The sequence below is a fragment of the Chiloscyllium plagiosum genome, chromosome 10, assembly GCF_004010195.1.
Source record: "Chiloscyllium plagiosum isolate BGI_BamShark_2017 chromosome 10, ASM401019v2, whole genome shotgun sequence".
NCBI lineage: Eukaryota > Metazoa > Chordata > Chondrichthyes > Orectolobiformes > Hemiscylliidae > Chiloscyllium > Chiloscyllium plagiosum.
Window position 1 is genome coordinate 86,520,099 of NC_057719.1, and position 19,840 is coordinate 86,539,938.

At 40.2% G+C, this 19,840-nt stretch overlaps 2 protein-coding genes across 2 annotated transcripts in view; both read left to right on the forward strand.

Annotated features, from left to right (window-relative positions):
* vps39 (VPS39 subunit of HOPS complex) overlaps positions 1–6,669 on the forward strand; it is a 114,178-nt gene extending 107,509 nt beyond the window's left edge. Inside the window, exon 25 of the mRNA XM_043698295.1 lies at positions 6,626–6,669. Within this exon, the coding sequence (XP_043554230.1) occupies positions 6,626–6,629 (4 nt within the window). The 3' untranslated portion in view covers positions 6,630–6,669. The remainder of the gene's footprint in view (positions 1–6,625) is intronic.
* LOC122553857 (cytosolic phospholipase A2 zeta-like) overlaps positions 6,526–19,840 on the forward strand; it is a 115,759-nt gene continuing 102,444 nt past the window's right edge. Inside the window, exons 1-2 of the mRNA XM_043698296.1 lie at positions 6,526–6,839; positions 14,539–14,611. Coding sequence (XP_043554231.1) covers positions 6,741–6,839; positions 14,539–14,611 — 172 coding nt within the window. The 5' untranslated portion in view covers positions 6,526–6,740. The remainder of the gene's footprint in view (positions 6,840–14,538; positions 14,612–19,840) is intronic.

The window sequence follows — 19,840 nt, forward strand, 5'->3', positions numbered from 1 at the left end:
GGTTTTTGCAGTCTGGCTATTCACTGAAAGCAGTCAGGCAGTTTTGAGGCTACTTATCCAAAAAATAGCTACATGGAAGAGGGTTATCCATGCTGCCATCTCTCTCTCCTGCAAGACTCTGTTAACTTTACATTTTGTGCTAAGTGGTGTTTATGTGGACTCTTGTAAGTATTGGAAACAGCATCATTAAGTTGGTATAATTTGTTGGGTTTTCAGATAGGTTAAGTTATTTTGTATTCTGATCTCTTTTGTTTGTGTTTCATTCCATAATCTTGTAAATAAACTCTGTTTTGTTTAAAACTAAGTGGTTTGACCAACTGCATCCCTCCTGGAGTATCCGCCTTACACCTGCTTAAAACAAAGTTAGGATCTAGGCTACTTTCTTGAACTATTTTGAAGGAGTCTGGCCTGGTCCATAACCAAAGGGTCTGTTTCCATGCTGTGTGACTCTAAGTGGGAATAACAGTAATGATGACACAGTGATCAGTATCATTTTTAACTTCTCAAATACCGAAGCTGCCTGCATCCACATGCAGTAAGTCTTGTACAATATCCAGTTTGGGCTGATATGTGACAAGTGACATTTGTGTCACAAGTGCAGCAATGACCGTCTCCAACAAGAGCAAATGTAACTGTCATCCCTCATATTGAACAGCTTTACCATTGCTGAATCTACCACCAAGTAACATCTTGTGAATTGTCATTGATTAGAAGCTGAATGGGCTGACCACACAAATTCTATAGCTCTAAGTTCAGGTCAGAGGCTGTGAATTCTGTGTCACCTCTTGTTTCCCCAAAGCCTGTTCACACAGCACAAGCCTGGAATACTCCCTGCTTGTATGAATAACTGCAGTTCCAAATCCATCAGCTAGAGCAAAGAAGCCTAATTGATTAATATTCACTCCATCAGCCACCAACACACTGCAGCAATTCACCAAGTCACCTTTAACTTCAAATCAGGGCAGTAGTTATAAAAGCAGATGCTGGAAATTTTCTGAAGAAAAGCTGAATTGCACTCTCAAAAGGTCAACTCAGTTTCTGTATCCACAGATGATGCCAGGCTTGCAGAATTTTTCTAGGCCTTTTATTCAGGGACGGCAGTTGCATAAAGAAGATTGCCTCCTGCAAGTTGGAACTATGTTGCTGCTCCTTGAGTAAAGGTGGATTAAAGTCCCGAACCTCCCTCTCTAACGGTATTATGGATGTGCCTATATCACGTGGACTGCAGAGGCTCAAGAGATAGCTCAACACCACTTTCTCAGTGACAATTAGGGGTTTGTAACATTGCTGACCTAGCATGTGGCACTCTTGTGATAGAATACAAATAAAAAATGTGAATCAGCTTTAGGGCTTCAATTTTCTGACTATGGATATTGTCTTGCTTGTTACTTGCTGGGATATTAAATTTGCATGCAAAAGTATTGATGGAGTGACATAACCATTTGCGATGATTTTGAAATGAGCTGTTACAGAATTCAAGGTCATGTGACTTGTATTGCAGTGTAATCAGACATGCAAAATATATTGCAATTACTGGAATTCTGGAATAAAAATGGAAATTGCTGGAAAGACTCATCCAGTATGGCAACACCTGTGTGAAAAGAAACAGAGTTAATGTCTAAGGTTGTGACCTTTGTCAGAAAGTCAGCTGAGGTTCACAAGTGGTAAGCATGACATCTGTATCTCCCACCACAGATGCTGCAAGATTTTGAGTATTTTCAGCATTTTTTGTTTTTATAGAAAACAAATCACTTCTTTGAAATTGAGTTTTGCCGTATGGTTCCATTAAAGTCTGGTTTATGAGGTAGTGTATTTACATGTTTCAAAGACTTTCATGTTATTAGGTCTCTGACTTTGTTTTGCTTGATTACTTTTCCTGTGACTGTCTGCTCATTTCATCTTGTTCTAAGGCCACCACTCCTTGTTGTGCTTCAGTAGTTTTGTATTTCCTCACTGTTTTCCATTGTTCTGGTGAATTGTTCAGTGCTAAATGACTGATTACCCAAGCCTTTGTTGACTAAATGATCACCTCTACATTCTCCGAGTGATTGAGTAATATCAAGTGTGTGGATGTTTTGTTAGTGGCAGGCATTGTTTGGTTAAAGACTAAGAACCCATGCTCATAGTGTGTCTGAATAGCTCTGAACGTAATCCTTGAACCGGACACATTTATTGTCAATCTCTGGTGCAGTTGGTTGGAGTGTTCAGCTATTAATCAAACAGTTTGTGGTTTGAGACCATCCAGAGATAAAATCTTCATTATTGAGGAAGCTCCTTATTGTATAATGATTCATATCCCTTTTTTCTCAGGAGATTTGTGTTCAGCTTCCTAGTGGGGATACATCATTCTCAATGTTTAGCTGTGGAAGGTCAAGTCAGTATTTACTGCAGGAGACAGGGTGCATTATCAGCTTCAGGAATAACATTTTAACTTAATTTTGTAAGTTTCATTTTAAGACTTGTTACATTTCAGACCAGGTTTTTTAAGTTGACCAGTTCATTAGAGTACTCTTAAACAGTCAGCCAGGACGCTGGGTCAGTAGTTAGTAGACATAAACCTCCAACGCTATTTTGAATATAACTGCTATCAAGTAAAAGATTTGTGAGGTGCTGCATTTTTTGAAAGCAAATCTTAGCAGGACTTATACACTTAATGGTAAGGTCCTAGGGAGTGTTACTGAACAGAGAGACCTTGGAGTGCAGGTTCATAGCTCCTTGAAAGTGGAGTCGCAGGTAGATAGGATAGTGAAGAAGGTGTTTGGTATGCTTTCCTTTATTGGTCAGAGTATTGAGTACAGGAGTTGAGAGGTCATTTTGCAACTGTACAGGAAATTGGTTAGGCCACTTTTGGAATATTGCATGCAATTCTGGTCCCCTTCCTATTGGAAGGATGTTGTGAAACTTGAAAGGATTCAGAAAAGATTTACAAGGATTTGCCAGGGTTGGAGGATTTGAGCTATTGGGAGAGGTTGAATAGGCTGGGGCTGTTTTCCCTGGAGCGTCAGAGGCTGAGGGGTGACCTTATAGAGGTTTATAAAATCATGTGAGGGGCATGGATAGGATAAATAGACAAAGTCTTTTCACTTGGTTCGGGAAGTCCAGAACTAGAGGGCATAGGTTTAGGGTGAGAGGGAAAAAAAAATATAAAAGAGACCTAAGGGGTAAACGTTTTCACGCAGAGGGTGGTACGTGTGGACTTGTTGGGCCGAAGGGCCTGTTTCCACACTGTAATGTAATGTAATCTAATCTAATCTAAAAATGTATGGAATGAGCTGCCAGAGGAAGTGGTGGAGGCTGGTATGATTGCAACATTTAAAAGGCATGTGGATGGGTATATGAATAGGAAGGGTTTGGAGGGATATGGGCTGGGTGGGACTACATTAGGTTGGGATATCTGGTTTGCATGGACGAGTTGGACTGAAGGATCTGTTTCTGTGCTTTCCATCTCTATGACTCTATTTGTATTTCCTTTGAACTTTACCATCTGCCTTGAATCCATATGACATCCAAGAGATTTTTCTTTCTAATTAGATGCACCGAGACTAGATCTGGAGACTCAGTAGCTCCCACAATTGAAATATGAACTTGGCATGTGAAGAGGATCAAATCTGCACCATATCTGATCCACCACTTACTGCCTAACACTGTGCAACTTATTGAGTGTATTCATTTTTTTTAAAATAAAAACTGAATTTGTATTGTAGGTACTGTCATTCCCATTGAGCTGGTAAGCTATCTGACAATTGAAAGGACAAAAGTATCACAACACAAGAATAGTGCAGTACAGGTACAAGCCTTTCGCTCGTGCTGTCTGTTCTGAACTAATCCCATCTGCCTGAAAATGGTCTGTATTCCTCTACTCATTGGCTGTATATGTGTCTGTCTAAATGCCTCTTAAATATCGATATCACCTCAGCAGCACATTTCAGGCACCTACCTCCTCTTGTATGTGGGGGAAATAAAATCTTTCCACACACCACCTTTAAAACTTTCCCATTCTCACCTTAAACCTTTGCTCCCTAGTATTTTACGTTTCCGCCCTGGGAAAAAAGATTCCCAACAGTCAAACTTATCCATGCCTTTTATAGTTTTATATACTTCAATCAGGTCACCCCTCAGCCTCCAAAGCTGTAAAGAAAACAATCCACGCTTGTCCAACGTCTCCATATATTGCACTCCAATCCAGGCAATATCTTGGTAAACCTCTTTTGTCACCCTCTCCAAAGCCCCCTATGCAGTATTATACAATGGGAATAATTTATAATATGCAAAATGCTTGCTACTAATCTCTCCAAAAAAAGACAGCAGCTTTTATATTTGATAAATTGAATGCTTTTTGGTAACATTGTAATTGCTTTTATACTTGCATTGGATTCACTACACTTCTGCTTCCTCAGTCTATTTTAAATCAAATTAAAATTCATTAATTTTAGAGGACAGTCAAAACTGAATTTCACTTTTTATTTAAACAACATTTATTAATTGTAAAGTAATTTGTCCCCTGCAGCTGCAGTTATTTTTCTGTTAAAATGGATAAGGAAGATCCAATGTGGTATAGAATTAAGTTATTAATTAAATTATTAAATTAATCTAGATATTAAGTTACCCCATGTGAAATGTTGCTTCGGAGGTTCCATCATCATCTGCCCTGATCAGTTAAATTATTGAGTGTCGAGACTAGCAAAGGCTCCACCCAAAGGTCAGGTTATGACTTAAGTGTTAACACAGTTAGAGGCTGAACAGACTGGGGTTGTTTACCCTGGAGCGTCAGAGGCTGAGGGATGACCTTATAGAGATTTACAAAATTATGAGGGGCATGGATAGAGTAAATAGGCAAAGTCTTTTCCCTGGGGTGGGCGAGTCCAGAATGAGAGGGCATAGGTTTAGGGTGAGAGGCAAAAGATATAAAAGAAACCTGAGGAGCAACCTTTTCACGTAGACAGTAGTACATGTATGGAATGAGCTGCCGAAGGCTGGTACAGTTGCACCATTTAAGAGGCATTTGGATGGGTAGATGAATAGGAAGGGTTTGGAGGGATATGGGCCAGGTGCTGGCAGGTGGGACTAGGTTGGGTTGGGATATCTGGTTGTCATGGATGAGTTCGACCGAAGGGTTTGTTTCCATGCTATACATCTCTATGACTGTATGACTCTAATATAGCTTTACCATATGTGCTTTATGCATAAATCAACATGTCTTTTAATTGTCCACTGTCCGCATGATCGTTTCGTAATTGCTTCAGCTGTTTCTCAGGTCACTGCTGGGATTTCATTGAACAAGACTTTCCACTTGAGTGAGCTGTCTCAAACACTTTCACAGAAATGCATAAAACCTTTATAATGGCAAACACCCCTTTCACAAACTTTCCTGCAACTAAAGGTGAGTTAGACCATAAGACATGGGAGTAGAAGTAGACTATTTGGCCCAGCGAGTCTAGTCCATTAATCAGTGAGATCATGGCTCAATCATTCCTCTCAATCATTCCTTTTGATTAAAAGCTGTCAAACTCAACTTTGGATATACATAACAACCCAGCCTCTACATTGCTTTGTGGTGAAGAACTCTGCAAATTGATTACCCTCGTGAGGCATGCCTCCTCATCTCTGTTTTAAATGTGCAATCCCTTATTCTGAGATTATGTCCTCTGGTCCAACACTCCCACAAGGGGAAACTGCCTGTCAGAATCAAGCTGCCAAGGATCTAATTTGTTTTAAATTAAAGAATTGTGAAGGCTTACTGCATGGAAGAAGGCCACTCAGCCCATTATGTTTTGTGCAGCGGGCAAATACTCAATCAGCTTAATCGTGACGTTGTGTTGCTTTGAATGGATTACCATGACCAAACTCTACCATGGTAGAGTCATACAGTCATACAGTCATGGTAATCCAGTTAAAATAAATATTCCCCTTTATCTTTCACAGTGCCATATCATATTCAAATCCACACTGTAGGTCTCAAACTTGTTAGCACAAATGCTTTTATGAGTGATCCAGTATTCTGGAGATATTTTTCATTACATGAGATGAGATAATAGTATGCTGACAAATGCTTGGGCATTCTGAAGATGATTCCTAGTGCATGTGGGCTCAAATGTACAAAATTAGTGTCTCCTTTGGTGAGATTAATATAAAAAAATCCAAATAACACTCCAATCCAACAGTGAAAGTTAGAATAGATTATTGGTGTGAAATAAATTCTGACTAGATTCATATTATGCTTCACATGCCAAGAGAATAGTTTGCAGCAAATTTAAAATTTTTCCTATTCCTCAATGTGATCCACACAAAAGGTAACTTCACTGAGAGTGTATTCTGTTTAGTTTGATACAAGCTAGTATACATGAAATAGTACCCAAACAAGATTCCTTAATTTTTTTTTAATGTCTTGTCTCATTAAATGGGAAGTGACCAAAATTTCCTTTTCAAAACACCTATGCAGTTGTTTCATAGTTCTACCACAAGATATGTGATGTAATATGAATGCAAACTCGAGAATAATGGGATTTTCGTTTAGCTGTAGAAAAACTAGTTAAATAGCAAAGTGGTCATTTGCATTAATGACTTCTTACTGCATAATTCTTTACTATGCTACAATTGTTCAACAGTTTAGCCCCTCCACTTGCAGATAAAAAGTGGACTTGAATGGTTATATTGTGCTCAGCTGACAAGAGGGACAAATGGACGACAATTAAAAACTCAGGTTAAGTGGAACAAGCAGAACAACACTTCCAAATTTCACCATGTTCATGAGAGTGTCAACACGAATTCTCCCGTGTGTGGTTAGTGTTCTGTTTAAATCAGAAGATATACCAAGAAAAGCTACGCCAGTGTCTTTTAAGGTACTGTAACTTTGAACTTTACTCAACTGCATACACTATATTTTGTTGTCTTTTAGTTCCCTATGTTAGAAATAATCACGTTTTAAACTTTGAAAGGTTAGAGTTCTTTGTGAACAATACGTGGCATCTGGAAAGAAGACTGCGTTAGACCAGTGTACATATTGCGCAACAGAACTCTCCAGTCCAGCTGTGAATGTGGCCCCTTGGAATACATACAAATAATGATGGGTGAAGGGTAACTAGTTCTCCATTTGATAGAGACAATAAAACAATATATTACATTCCACTTTGTTAAAAATGTAATGCCTCTATTGTTATAATTGTGGACGGCACGGTGGCACAGTGGTTAGCACTGCTGCCTCACAGCGCCAGAGACCCGGGTTCAATTCCCGCCTCAGGCAACTGCCTGTGTGGAGTTTGCACATTCTCCCCCTGTCTGCGTAGGTTTCCTCCGGGTGCTCCAGTTTCCTTCCACAGTCCAAAAGTGTGCAGGTTAGGTGAATTGGCCATGCTAAATTACCCGTAGTGTTAGGTGAAGGGGTAAATGTAGGGGAATGGGTCTGGGTGGGTTACTCTTTGGAGGGTCCTTGTGGACTTGTTGGGCCGAAGGGCCTGTTTCCACACTTTAAGTAATCTAATCTAATAATTATGCATTCATTACATTTTCTAAACTATGGAGGATTACTAATCAACACTTTTTTTTAGTAATAACTGAGTTTTTTTAGTCTTTCATTACATTTTTTTTAAATATGGTTCATTGTATTGCTTAGGTGATAAGAATATTATGCATCCAACTTGTAGATTTGACTTACAATTTTCTTATTGGTGAGTTGGAGTGCTGTAGAGGCAATGTTGATCTGGTGTTTCGAGAGCCATTTATAATTATGTTTCTGCTGTTGTTGATTGTGTCTGATTTTCCAGCTCAAGCACATTGAATATGGACTCTCTTTCATCTTATTTGCATATCAGCTTCTGTCTCAAGTATCATTGATCTTGTAGCCACAGCTTCAGCATAGTTTTGCTGGGTTCCACCTTTTCATGTACATGTATAATTGCCCTTTCAATAATTCAGGCAAGAATTTGAAATGCGCATTGAAGCACTGACCATCTTCTACCTGCACTAAACCTATATTGTTCAGTGAATTCCTTAAATTGTCTGTATACAGGAGACAGTGGCTTAATGGTATTCCACAGTCATAAATCCAGAGGTCCAGATAATGTTCTGGGGACCTCAGTGTCAATTCCAGCACAGCAGATAGTGGAATTTGAATTCAGTGAAAGAAATCTGGAATTAAATCTGATAATGACTGTGATATTGTCGATTTGTTGTTAAAAACAGAAACAAATATGGTGTAGTAATGTCCTTTCCTTCATGCTTAGTGGCCTGTTCTAGCCTACATGTAACTTCAGCCCAACAGCAATATGGTTGACTCTTAATTGCCTTCTGAAATGGTCCAGCAAGTCATTACTGAATCAACTGCTCCAAAGTCTAAGGAAGGAATGAAACAAACAAACCATCTAGCATCGAAAAAGGGACAGAAACAAGCAATGACAAACTCAGCCCTGTCAACCCTGCAAAGTTGTAAAGAAGGGTTACACCTGAAATGACGACTACTTCACCACCTGATGCTGCCTGGCTTGCTGTGTTCTTCCAGCCTCCTGCTTATCTACCTTGGATCCCAGTATCTGCAGTTTTTTTTTTGTCTCCTACTAATATCTAGGGGCTAGTCCAAAATTGGAAAAGCTGTTGCAAAGAATAGTCAAGCTTCAGTCAATTCCGCAACAAACTACATGAAAGCTCTGCTGTCCTGCCACATCTTAGTTATGATAATAGTTAAAAAAGAATTAAACAAGTCTTTAATCAAAGAATCATTTGCGGAGGAGTCTCTGCTAGCATCCACATCCTCAATAATCACATGGCTTAGCTCAGCCACAAAATAAATCTTTTAATGGCCTGATACAAACCATCTAAGCTGATTTAATGATGCAACAACATGCCCAAAATGTTGACTCTCCTCCTCAGATGATGTCTGACCTGCTGTGCTTTTCCAGCACCACACCTTTTGGCTCTGACTCTCCAGCATCTGCAGTCCTCACTTTCTCCTAACATCTTGATTGGTTTGTCAAATTTAAATCCTTCCGAGATTTAACTTTGCATCCCACCCAAAACACATTGTCAGCATGACTTTTTAGGTAGAAAGTTTTATTGAAAAGAAATAGGTAAAACATCCTATTTCTGCCCAAACTTTACTTAATTCAGTCAGGATGTAGTTGTTACCCTTTAAGTTAACTTATCCCCTCAGTTGCCATACCTCTCAGATTTGGTTCTTAACTTTTAATTCTCCATATGGTTGTTCCTTTCAGTGAGAACTCTTAGTCCACAAGCTAGCTTAAATGTTCCTGACCCCCCTCTATGACTGACAATCCCTCCAGACTAAGATCACTACAGTTTGGCTGGAACCCTCATAATCTTCAACATTGTTTATCCTTCCAGTATTGATTATTGACCTGAGTCAGGCTGACAAGTCCTGACTCCCTCCTGACTGTAGTAAAGTTGTCCTCTTTTATTAAGATTCATTTCAAACATACCTTAACCACATCATGAACAACAGGAAATTGCTGAGAGCTAATCCTCCTGAGTATATTTCACACTCGATCCAGTCAAGTATGATTAGTGATCCATGGAAAATGCAGTCCAGACAACCTGATCAGTTCACTGTGGTTCTAAACATCACTGCTGTTGTTGGTGATGATACAAGACTAGACAAAGGTTTGAATGATTTTTCTATACATAGTTGCTCCCAGACAACTTGGGCCAGATCCTCTTTTATTATATTAAAACTGGTCTTTCCCCAGTTCAGAGCCTTTACCTCCAATTCATCTTTGTCCTTTTTCATAACTCTCTTAAGTCTTTTTGCATTATGGTCACTATCATTGAAATGTTCCTCCACTGACACTTCTACCACTTACCTGCCTTTGTTCCCTAAAATTAGAACTTTCTTTAAACTAGATTAAAAATCTCCTGAGCCCATCTTAAGAAGTGTGCCCCCTCTGAGCCTTTAACATTTTGTCTATCCCAGTTAATCTTGGGGAGTTAAAATTCCCTAATATTACCCTTTAAATTTTATATTTCTCTGAGATTTGCCTACGTATCTGTCCCTGTATCTCTCACTGTCTGTATGTTTGAGGATCTATTGTAGACTCCCAGCAATGTGATTACACTCTTTTTGTTTTTAAGTTCTATCCATATGGTCGAATTTGAGGAACCTTCTAAGATATCATCCTTCCTTTTTGGAGTGATTGACTCTTTAATCAAGATTGCGACACTATCTCTCTTACACCTGTCCCTTTCTTGATTGAAGTTTCTACACCCATCCTGTCCCTCCCTCAGCCATGTTTCCATGATAGCAATGACCTCACGTTACCACGTGCTAATCAATACCCTCAATTCATCTGCCTTACTCACAAAACTCCTTGCATTAGCGTAAATGCTATCCAGACTCTCCATGCTCTCTTATGTTATAATCTGACTGTATATTCTCTGCCTTGCAAATGACTTGTTTATTTTTCTCTATGATTGCCTGTGTATCGTTCTCTACTGAATCTCCACTCTGTGAATCCCATCCCTTGCCAAGCCATTTAAATCCTCACTAACAGCACTGGCAGAGTTAAGATTAAGCCCAGCAAGACTCTTCGGAACTTCTGAATTTTTTCTTCCCTATAAGTGCCTGTGCACCATTCTCTATTAAATCATCTCTCTTGAAAGAAGGTTTTCCTTAATGCAGCTTTAAAATCGAGGAAAACAACTTGCTCATTACTAATCAATCAGCTGTCTGTTTTGTGCTGCCTTTTATCAATCAGCCTTATCAAATTCTGGTGGGATTCCTTTGGAAGTTAGCTAATGCTACAATTGGCTCACTCTCTCACCCTATCTCCTGCTGATTTCATAGCCACAAAATCTTCTGATCTCTGGCTCTTTCTACTGTTCGTTTTGTGGTCCCAGACGTAGCTTTTGGAGAGAATTATTAGGGATAAGCTCTGTTTTGCACATTTGGAACAGCAAAGCCTAATTAGGGGCAGTCAGCATGGCTTTGTACAGCACCGGTCATGTCTTACTAACCTAATTGAATTTTTTAAGGATGTGACAAAAGTGATCAGTGAGGGTTGAGCGGTGGATGTTGTCTGCATGGATTTTAGTAAGGCTTTTCAACAAGGTCCCTCATTGTAGGCTCATCCAGAAAATTAAGATGCATAGGATTCATGATGACTTGGCTGCGAGGATTCAGAATTGGCATGCCCATAGACAGAAGGTAGAGATGGAAGAGTGTTTTTCAGACTGGAGGTCTGTGACTAGTGGTGTTCCAAAGGGATCTGTACTGGGATCTCTGCTGTTTATGATATATGTAAATGACTTAGATGAAAATGTAAATGGGTGCGTTAAGTAAGTTTGCAGATGATGCAAAGAAGTTGTGGGTAGTGTAGTGTGGCAGGATGTAGATCAATTACAGATATGGGCAGAGAAATGTCAAATGGATTTTAATCCAGGTAAGTGTGAGGTGCTGCACTTTTGGAGATCAAAAATTAAGGAAAAATAATGGTAGGACTCTGAAAACATTGATGTACAGAAGTCCATACCTCCCTGAAAGTGGCCACACAAGTAGATAGGGTGGTAAAGATGGTGTATGGCATGCTTGCTGTTATTGGTCGAGAATTGAGTACAAGAGTCAGGATGTCATGTTGCAGCTTCACAAGACTTTGGTTAGGCCATAGTTGGAGTACTGCATTTAATTCTGTTTGCCACATAACAGGAAGGATGTGGAGGCTTTGGAGAGGGTGCAGAAGAGGTTTACAGGCTGCTTTGTAGATGTCGGTGTTGGACTGGGGTGTACAATATTAAAAATCTCACAGCATCAGGTTATAGTCCAACAGATTTAATTGGAAGCACTAGCTTATGGAGCGCCATTCCTTCACCACCTTATGAAGGAGCGGCGCTCCGAAAGCTAGTGCTTCCAATTAAACCTGTTGGACTATAACCTGGTGTTGTGTGATTTTTAACTTTGTACCAGGATGCTGCCCGGATTAGAGAGTATGAGCTATAAGGAGCTAGAAAAACTTGGGTTGTTTTCTCTGGAGCAACGGATGCTGAGGGGAGACTCAATAGAGGTCTATAAAATTATGAGATGCATAGGTAGATAGATTTGAGGATCAGAATCTTTTTCCCAGAGTTGAAATGTGTAAAACTAGGGGCATGCATTTAAGGTGAGAGGGGGTTAAGTTTAAAGAAAATGTGAGAGGCAAGATGTTTACACAGTAATAAGAGTATGGAACACACTGGGGTGGTGGTGGAGGAGGCAGGTACAATAGAGGCATTTAAGGGACTTTTAGATAAGCACATAGGCAAGGAATGGAGGGATATGGACCAATGGCAGGCAGAAAGTATTAGTTTAATTTGGCATTATGTTCTCATCGTGGACTGAAGGGCCTGTTCCTGTGCTGTACAATTCTATGTTCTGGCTGTGAATTTATGTAGTCATTCACAGCTTCAGCACATCTTTCTCTCTCTTTTTCGGTATATTCCTTTGGCACTGTTTCACTGCATCAGCTCTGCTGCCTTTATCATGTGTTAATTGAAGGCTAGATATTTGCATAGTCAGCATTTTTATCTGTCTGCTCCTGGCTTCACATGTTGTGGCAGTGTCTACAGCCTGTGCTGGTGAGCTTAAATGTAATTGTTTGTCTCCTGTCCACAGAAAGATTTGTTCACCCTCTCTTTATTGCTTATGCCTTTTCAAAATCTAGACTATCAATTCTGTTTAAACTTCTTAAGATGTCTTTATGACAACACTAGCTTCCAAATTCATTGTGAGTGGTGCTTTCATTGTTGAGCCAGTCAACATTCAGTTGTTTTCACATAGTGCACTCAGCTTTTTAGTTTCTACATCTGTAGTACTTATTTAGGTCAATTTATCCCAATTAGCATTAAGTTAATTTAAAATGTTATTTTGTTTACTCAAAGATGTTTTTTGTCACCATATTACATCTTCTCTTGCCTTTTGGTTCCCATGTGTTAGAAATAATCTTACTTTAGACTTTGTAAGGTTGGAGCTTTTTGTGTTTAATACAGCATGCCATGCTACCTGGTAAGAAGACTGTCTGAGACCTGTATATTGTTGGATGTCACGTGGTTGACTCGTGCTGCCATTAGCCAAGCTATTCCAGTACAGTTATAAGAATGGCATCATAATAATCCAGTATGTCCAGTCCACAAAAAGATGGTCTGCCCTTCTGGTTACAGTGTTGATATGACTGACCCAAGTCCCTTTCTAGTCATTATGTGTGGGGATTCAACAGTAATAATGTCATTGAATGTCAAGGACTGATGACTGGATTCTCTATTGTTGGAAGTGGTCTTTGCCTGGCACTTCACAGAATCATAGAATTGTTATAGCTCAGAAGAATGCCATTCAGCCCATTATGCCAACAACAACTGTTCAAATGAGCTCTTCAAAATTCTGTGGTGCAAATGTTACTTGCCACCTATTAGCTGAAGCCTGGATATTATTCAGGTCTTGCTGGACTGCTTCATTACATGAATGTGGCTGAATGTTCTGAAATCATCAACAAACATACCTATATCTGACCTATTGGAGGGCAGGTCTTTGAAGCAGCTGAAGATGGTTCGGCGTAGAACACTATCCAGAGAAACTCCTGCAGAAATGTTCTGGAGCTGAGCTGATGTAGCCCTAGAAGCCTATCCACCATTTGCAAGGCACAAGTGAGATGTGTGATGGAATTACATTTGACTTGATGAGGTTTGCTCCAGCACCTTGCAGAAGCTTGACGTCATCCAGAACCTTGTAGCCTACTTGTTTGGCATCTCATATAGCACCTTCAGAAAGGTTCCTTGGACAGCACTTTCTAAACCTACAACCGCTACCTCCCAGCACTGCTGACTCACTGCTTCCCATAATGGCTGGTGTATAACCTAATTACATTTGTTTATTTAATTGTTCTTGTTCTCCTGGATAGTTCTGTAGTGGCAGTTGATACCTAATTTACCTGCAGCTAGATTAGCCTATAGTAGTTAATCGTTCTTCAATATGTACGACCTGAGACCAAAAGATCATAATACTGTTCTTTGGGATACTGTCAGACTTCAAATGCTTGACAACTTTCATATTATCTAAAACTAGAATGGCCTGTTCTCGTTTGCACAGAGAATTCCTTTCCCACCTCCTTTCTTAATAAATCCAGCTGCAATAAACAGCAAAGGAAACTAACACAAATAATCCCTGCGACCCCTCCAACCAATAAACTATGGCGTATATTGTGTTCCTTCATTCTTTCTGGGTCAATATCCTGGGACTCAGTACCTAATAACACTGTGCATTTCTTGCACCACATAGATTTTACTTGTTCCAGAAAGCAACTCACCATCACCTTCTCGAGCACACTTGGATATGGGCAATAAATGACCATCAATGCACACATTCCCTTGCAAGAATAAAAATAGATCTGGATCTTACTGAATTATTTATTCACTATTTCAAATAGAAGGATAAAAAACAGAAAGTGCCAGAGAAAACAACATGCCTGGCAGCATCTGTGGAGAGACAAGTAAAGTTAACTTTTTGGTACCTTTAATTGGCATCAACTTTCACTGCATGATTTTAGGTAATAATGCTGCTTTCCTTTTCAGAAAGAGAGTCATCCTTACTATGACTTATCTGTGAAAATTCTACGAGCAAAAAATATTGTTGGAGGAGATTTCTGTAAGTAGTTACCTATTTATCTATTTGTGTATTTGTGAATCTGCTGATACTTTCAGAGGTTGTGCCTGTAATTGGAACAACAGTAGAAATAATTGTGTACTAGCAGTTGATACCTATTTTACCTGTAGCTACTTTAACCTATAGCAGTTCACCATGCTTCAAACGTTTGTATAACCTGAGACCATAAGATCAATATTTTGTATACTGTTCCTTGGGATACTGTCAGATTTTGAATGCTTGACTATTTTCATAGTATTTAAAACTAGATTGGCCTGTTCTTGTTTGCACAGAAAATTCTTTTCTCACCTCCTTTACTTGACAAAACCAGTCACAATATACAGCAAAGGAGACTAACATGAATAATCCCTGATTCTTGCATGCAGTGAATCTCTAAATGTATGTGCAGGTATTACTTGGAGATATACCAGTTGTGTATTTTTATTTTGTAGAGATACGGTTTCTGATTTTCATCATCTTAATCTGGTATGTACAAACATAGCTTTTGTACAGAAGTAGGTCCCATAGTTTCCTTTTCATTTAAAAAGTTCTGAATAAATGGCCAAGAGGAGTCTTGAAAAATTTAGAAAAAGACTTGTTTCCTCGCAGTGCCCTATCTCTTCCTCCTCACTGGTACAATTTCCTGTACTGTGCTCCAACAATTCAGCATTAAATACCTCAATATCATTCTGATTACCTCAACCAAGCGTACAAAACTCATTGGATGGCAGAGAGTCCCTGGAGTCTCATTGCAAAAATATATGGTGGGATTCATTATATAGTGACATTATTGCGCTCAGTTCTTTTTAGTATTTCCCACTTCTCAGTACCAGGGAAGCCTGCGCATGTGGTAATGGTGAGGTATCAAATTCACAGGGACCCACTGAAACACCAAATCTGTTTATAGCATTCAGTTGCTGAAAATCCTTAACCTGGATACCATTCGGATGAAACACAAATGGAGTCAGAGCAGCAATGCATACCGCCCTGTCATTAGTCCATAATAGAAGTAATCACTTTCCAGTCACACAAAAAGACCTTATGAACCCATTTGTATATAATGTGTTTTCTCAATTCTTTAATGGATGCTCTAGTGTCGTGCTCCCCTTTGGTGTGCTGGAGACAGGCTGCTGCCCCTTTTCCTGGGAAAAGGTTTCTTGCTATCCACCCTGTCTAAACTTTCCATGATTTTGTAGGCCTCAATCAGATCCCCACTTGACCTTCGTCGTTTCAATGAAAATAATCCGAATCTACTCAACTTCTCCTCATAGCTAGCACCGTCCATACCAGCCCTAGTGAACCTCCTCTGCACCGTCTCCGAAGCATCCACATCCTTTTGGTAACATGACGACCAGAACTGTATGCAGAATTCCGAAAGTGCCGAACCAAAGTCTTATACAATTGTAACACGACCTGCCAACTATTGTACTTAATACCCCGTTTGATGAAGGAAAGCATGTCATATGTCGTCTTGTACATCAATTTTCTCTCATGTACATCTCTCTGTACATCAATTTTCCCCAGGACTTTTCCATTTACTGTATAGTTCTCTCTTAAATTGGATCTTCCAAAATGCATCATTTCGCATTTGTCCGGATTGAACTCCATCTGCCATTTCTCTGCCCAACTCGCCAATCTATCTATATTCTGCTGTATTCTCTGACAGTCCCCTTCACTATCTGTTACTCCACCAATCTTAGTGTCATCTGCAAACTTATTAATGAGGCAACCTACACCTTCCTCCAAATTACTTATGTATATCACAAACAACAGTGGTCCCAATACTAAAAAGAACTGAGCGCAATAATGTCACTATATAATGAATCCCACCATATATTTTTGCAATGAGACTCCAGGGACTCTCTGCCATCCACTGGTCACAGATCTCCATTTTGAGAAGCACCCTTCCACTACTACTGTCTCCTGTTGCCCAATCAGTTCTCTATCCATCCAGCTAGAACACCCTGGACCCCATGCGACTTCACCTTCTCCATCAGCCTACCATGGGGAATCTTATCAAATGCCTTACTAAAGTCCATGTATATGACATATGCAGCCCTTCCCTCAACAATCAACTTTGTCACCTCTTAAAGAATTTTATTAGGTCTATAAGACACCACCTTCCCTGCACAAAAACGTGCTGCTATCACTGATAAGCCCATTTTCTTCCAAATGGATATGTATCCTATCCGTCAGTATCTTCTTCAACAACTTCCCTCCTCCTGACGTCAGGCTCACAGGTCTGTAATTACCTAGATTATCCCTGCTACCCTTCTTAAACAGGGGACAACGTTAGCAATTCTCCAGTCCTCTGGGACTTCCCCCGTGTTCAAGGATGCTGTAAAGATATCTGTTAAAGCTTTAGCTATTTCCTCTCTCACTTCCCTCAGTAACCTGGAATAGATTCCATCTGGACCTGGGAATTTGTCCAGCTTAATGCCTTTTAGAAGGCCCAACATTTCCACCCTCCTTATGCCGACTTGACTTAGAGTAATCAAAGATCTAACCCTAACCTCAACATTCGCCATGTCCCTCTCCTCTGTGAATACAGATTCAAAGTACTCATTAAGAATCTCCCATTTTCTCTGACTCCATGCATATCTTTCTTCCTTTGTCCTTGAGTGGGCCCACCCTTTCCCTCGTTACCCTCTTGCTCCTTATGTATGAATAAAAGGCTTTGGGGTTTTCCTTAACCCTGCTCGCCAAGGATATCTCATGACCTCTTTTAGCTCTCTTAATTCTTCAAAGTTAAAGGCCTATATTCTGTCAGTCTCTCAGCTGGTCTTATAAGTTGCAGCTGTGACATGTTCATTCCAGTATGAGTGTCCTTTTCATCTGCCTTAAACATACCCATAAAAGGTGTATACATCCATGCTGTTGCTATGTGCTGCACAAAGACATCTTGGTGCATCCTCTGAGGCTTCCTCCACCTTGCCAGAGACTAATGTTAGGATCTCAATGCTGGTAACCGCAGAGATCACTGTTTCACCTGGTGGGGAAACAAATAATGATTGTGAAAGTCACCATCATCAGTAAGCTTCACAGGATCAATAAGGAGAGATCACATCCGGAGTGAGGCACAGCCACATTGAGTGTATATACTTCTGGGATTTTGGAGCAGCTCAGAAATTTGGTGATGCAGGGAAGAAGTATTTTATTCTTTTGGTTAATAGTTTCTAAGGCCTTTTAAACAGGATAAATTAAAGCCCAGCATAATAGGCCCAGCAGAAAACAAAGGGTGACAGCACAGGGAAACTGTAAGTTTATTGGTTGGTAATAGCTACTAATTTGACTATGTTATTATAAGGTACTTTCTCATTAAAGGCAAGTAGGAGAAATATTTTTCAGATTAAAAACTAAAAACTCATAAGAAATTAAAAAGAAATAAATTAACTATTAATAAAATCTATTACCTATAATAAAATTCCCGCCTCAGGCGACTGACTGCGTGGAGTTTGCACATTCTCCCCGTGTCTGCGTGGGTTTCCTCTGGGTGCTCCGGTTTCCTCCCACAGTCCAAAGATGTGCAGGTCAAGTGAATTGGCCATGCTAAATTGTCCGTAGTGTTAGGTAAGGGGTAAATGTAGGGGTATGGGTGGTTTACGCTTGGGCGGGTCGGTGTGGACTTGTTGGGCCGAAGGGCGTGTTTCCACACTGTAAAGTAATCTAATCTAATCTAATCTGTAAAGTAATCTAATCTAATCTAAAAGTAATCTAAAAAGCGATGGAGGGCCAGGCAATCTGTTGTAATTGCATGATATGGGAGCTGGTGGATGCCATTGTGGTTCATGTTAGCCACATCTGTCATAAGTGTTGGTTGTTTGAGGGACTCTGGCTCAGCTGGAGTTGGCAATTAGCTGGAGTCTGAACTTTGAACATCGCGACACGTCAGAGAGAACATAGAACATAGAAGAATACAGCGCAGTACAGGCCCTTCGGCCCTCGATGTTGCGCCGATCCAAGCCCACCTAACCTACACTAGCCCACTATCCTCCATATGCCTATCCAATGCCCGCTTAAATGCCCATAATGGGGAACAGTCCACCACTGCTACTGGCAGGGCATTCCATGAACTCACGACTCGCTGAGTAAAGAACCTACCCCTAACTTCTGTCCTATACCTACTCCCCCTTAATTTAAAGCTATGCCCCCTTGTAATAGCTGACTCCATACGTGGAAAAAACTGCACACAATATTCCAGATGCGGCCGCACCAGAGTCTTATACAACTGCATCATGATCTCAGAACTCCGGAACTCAATTCCTCTACCAATAAAAGCCAGTACGCCATATGCCTTCTTCACCGCACTATTTACCTGGGTGGCAACTTTCAAAGATAAAAGAGAGGCAGAGTTACTTGGATTCAGTGCTTGAGGAGGTGTTCACACCTTTAGATTAATGACCTTGAACTCAGTCAGTGAACAGGGGCAGGAAGGGTGTGATTTGATTACGAGCAAGGTAGTCAAAGGAATTCAAGAGGTAGTGTCGAAGAAGCCTCAGCTCTGAGCTTGTCTAACAGGTTTGAAATGCTTTCTCCCTGTGTGGATGAAAGTGGGGGCTTCAGGGAGGATAAGCAAACTGACCACACCACTGTGGTACAAGAAGCCATGGAGGGGTGGAGGTTTGTAAAGAGACATCTAGTTGTAATTGGGGATAGTATAATCAGACAAACAGGTACTGTTTTCTGTGGCCAAGATCAAGAGATCTGAAGACTGTTACCAGCCTGGTGCCTATCTCATCTGGGCTTCAGAAGGACTTAAGAGTGGGAGGGGAAAGATCCAGTTGTTATGCTTTATATAAGCACCAACAATATAAGTAGAAAGAAGATAAAGGTTCTATTAAGGGAATATGACAACTAAATTAAAAAGCATATTCAAAAAGGTGGTCATGCCTGGATTACTACCTGAGCTATGAGATAATCGGCAGAGTCAACAACATTAAAGAGGATAAAAATGTGTCTCAAAGATTGGTGTGCAAGGAATGGGCTCAAAGTTTGGGATATTGGCACCAGTACTGAGGAAGAAGGGAGCTGTTCCAATGGGACAGGCTCTGCCTGAATCCTGCTGGGACTACAGTCCTGGCAAATCACATAACTAGGGCTTTAAGCTAAATAGTAGGAGATGGATTCAGTTGCGTGGAAAACTATCAAACTACTCCTCCTCGTTTGCTGCCTGAACTGCTGTGCTTTTCCAGCACCACTCTAATCTAAACTTTGGTTTCCAGCATCTGCAGT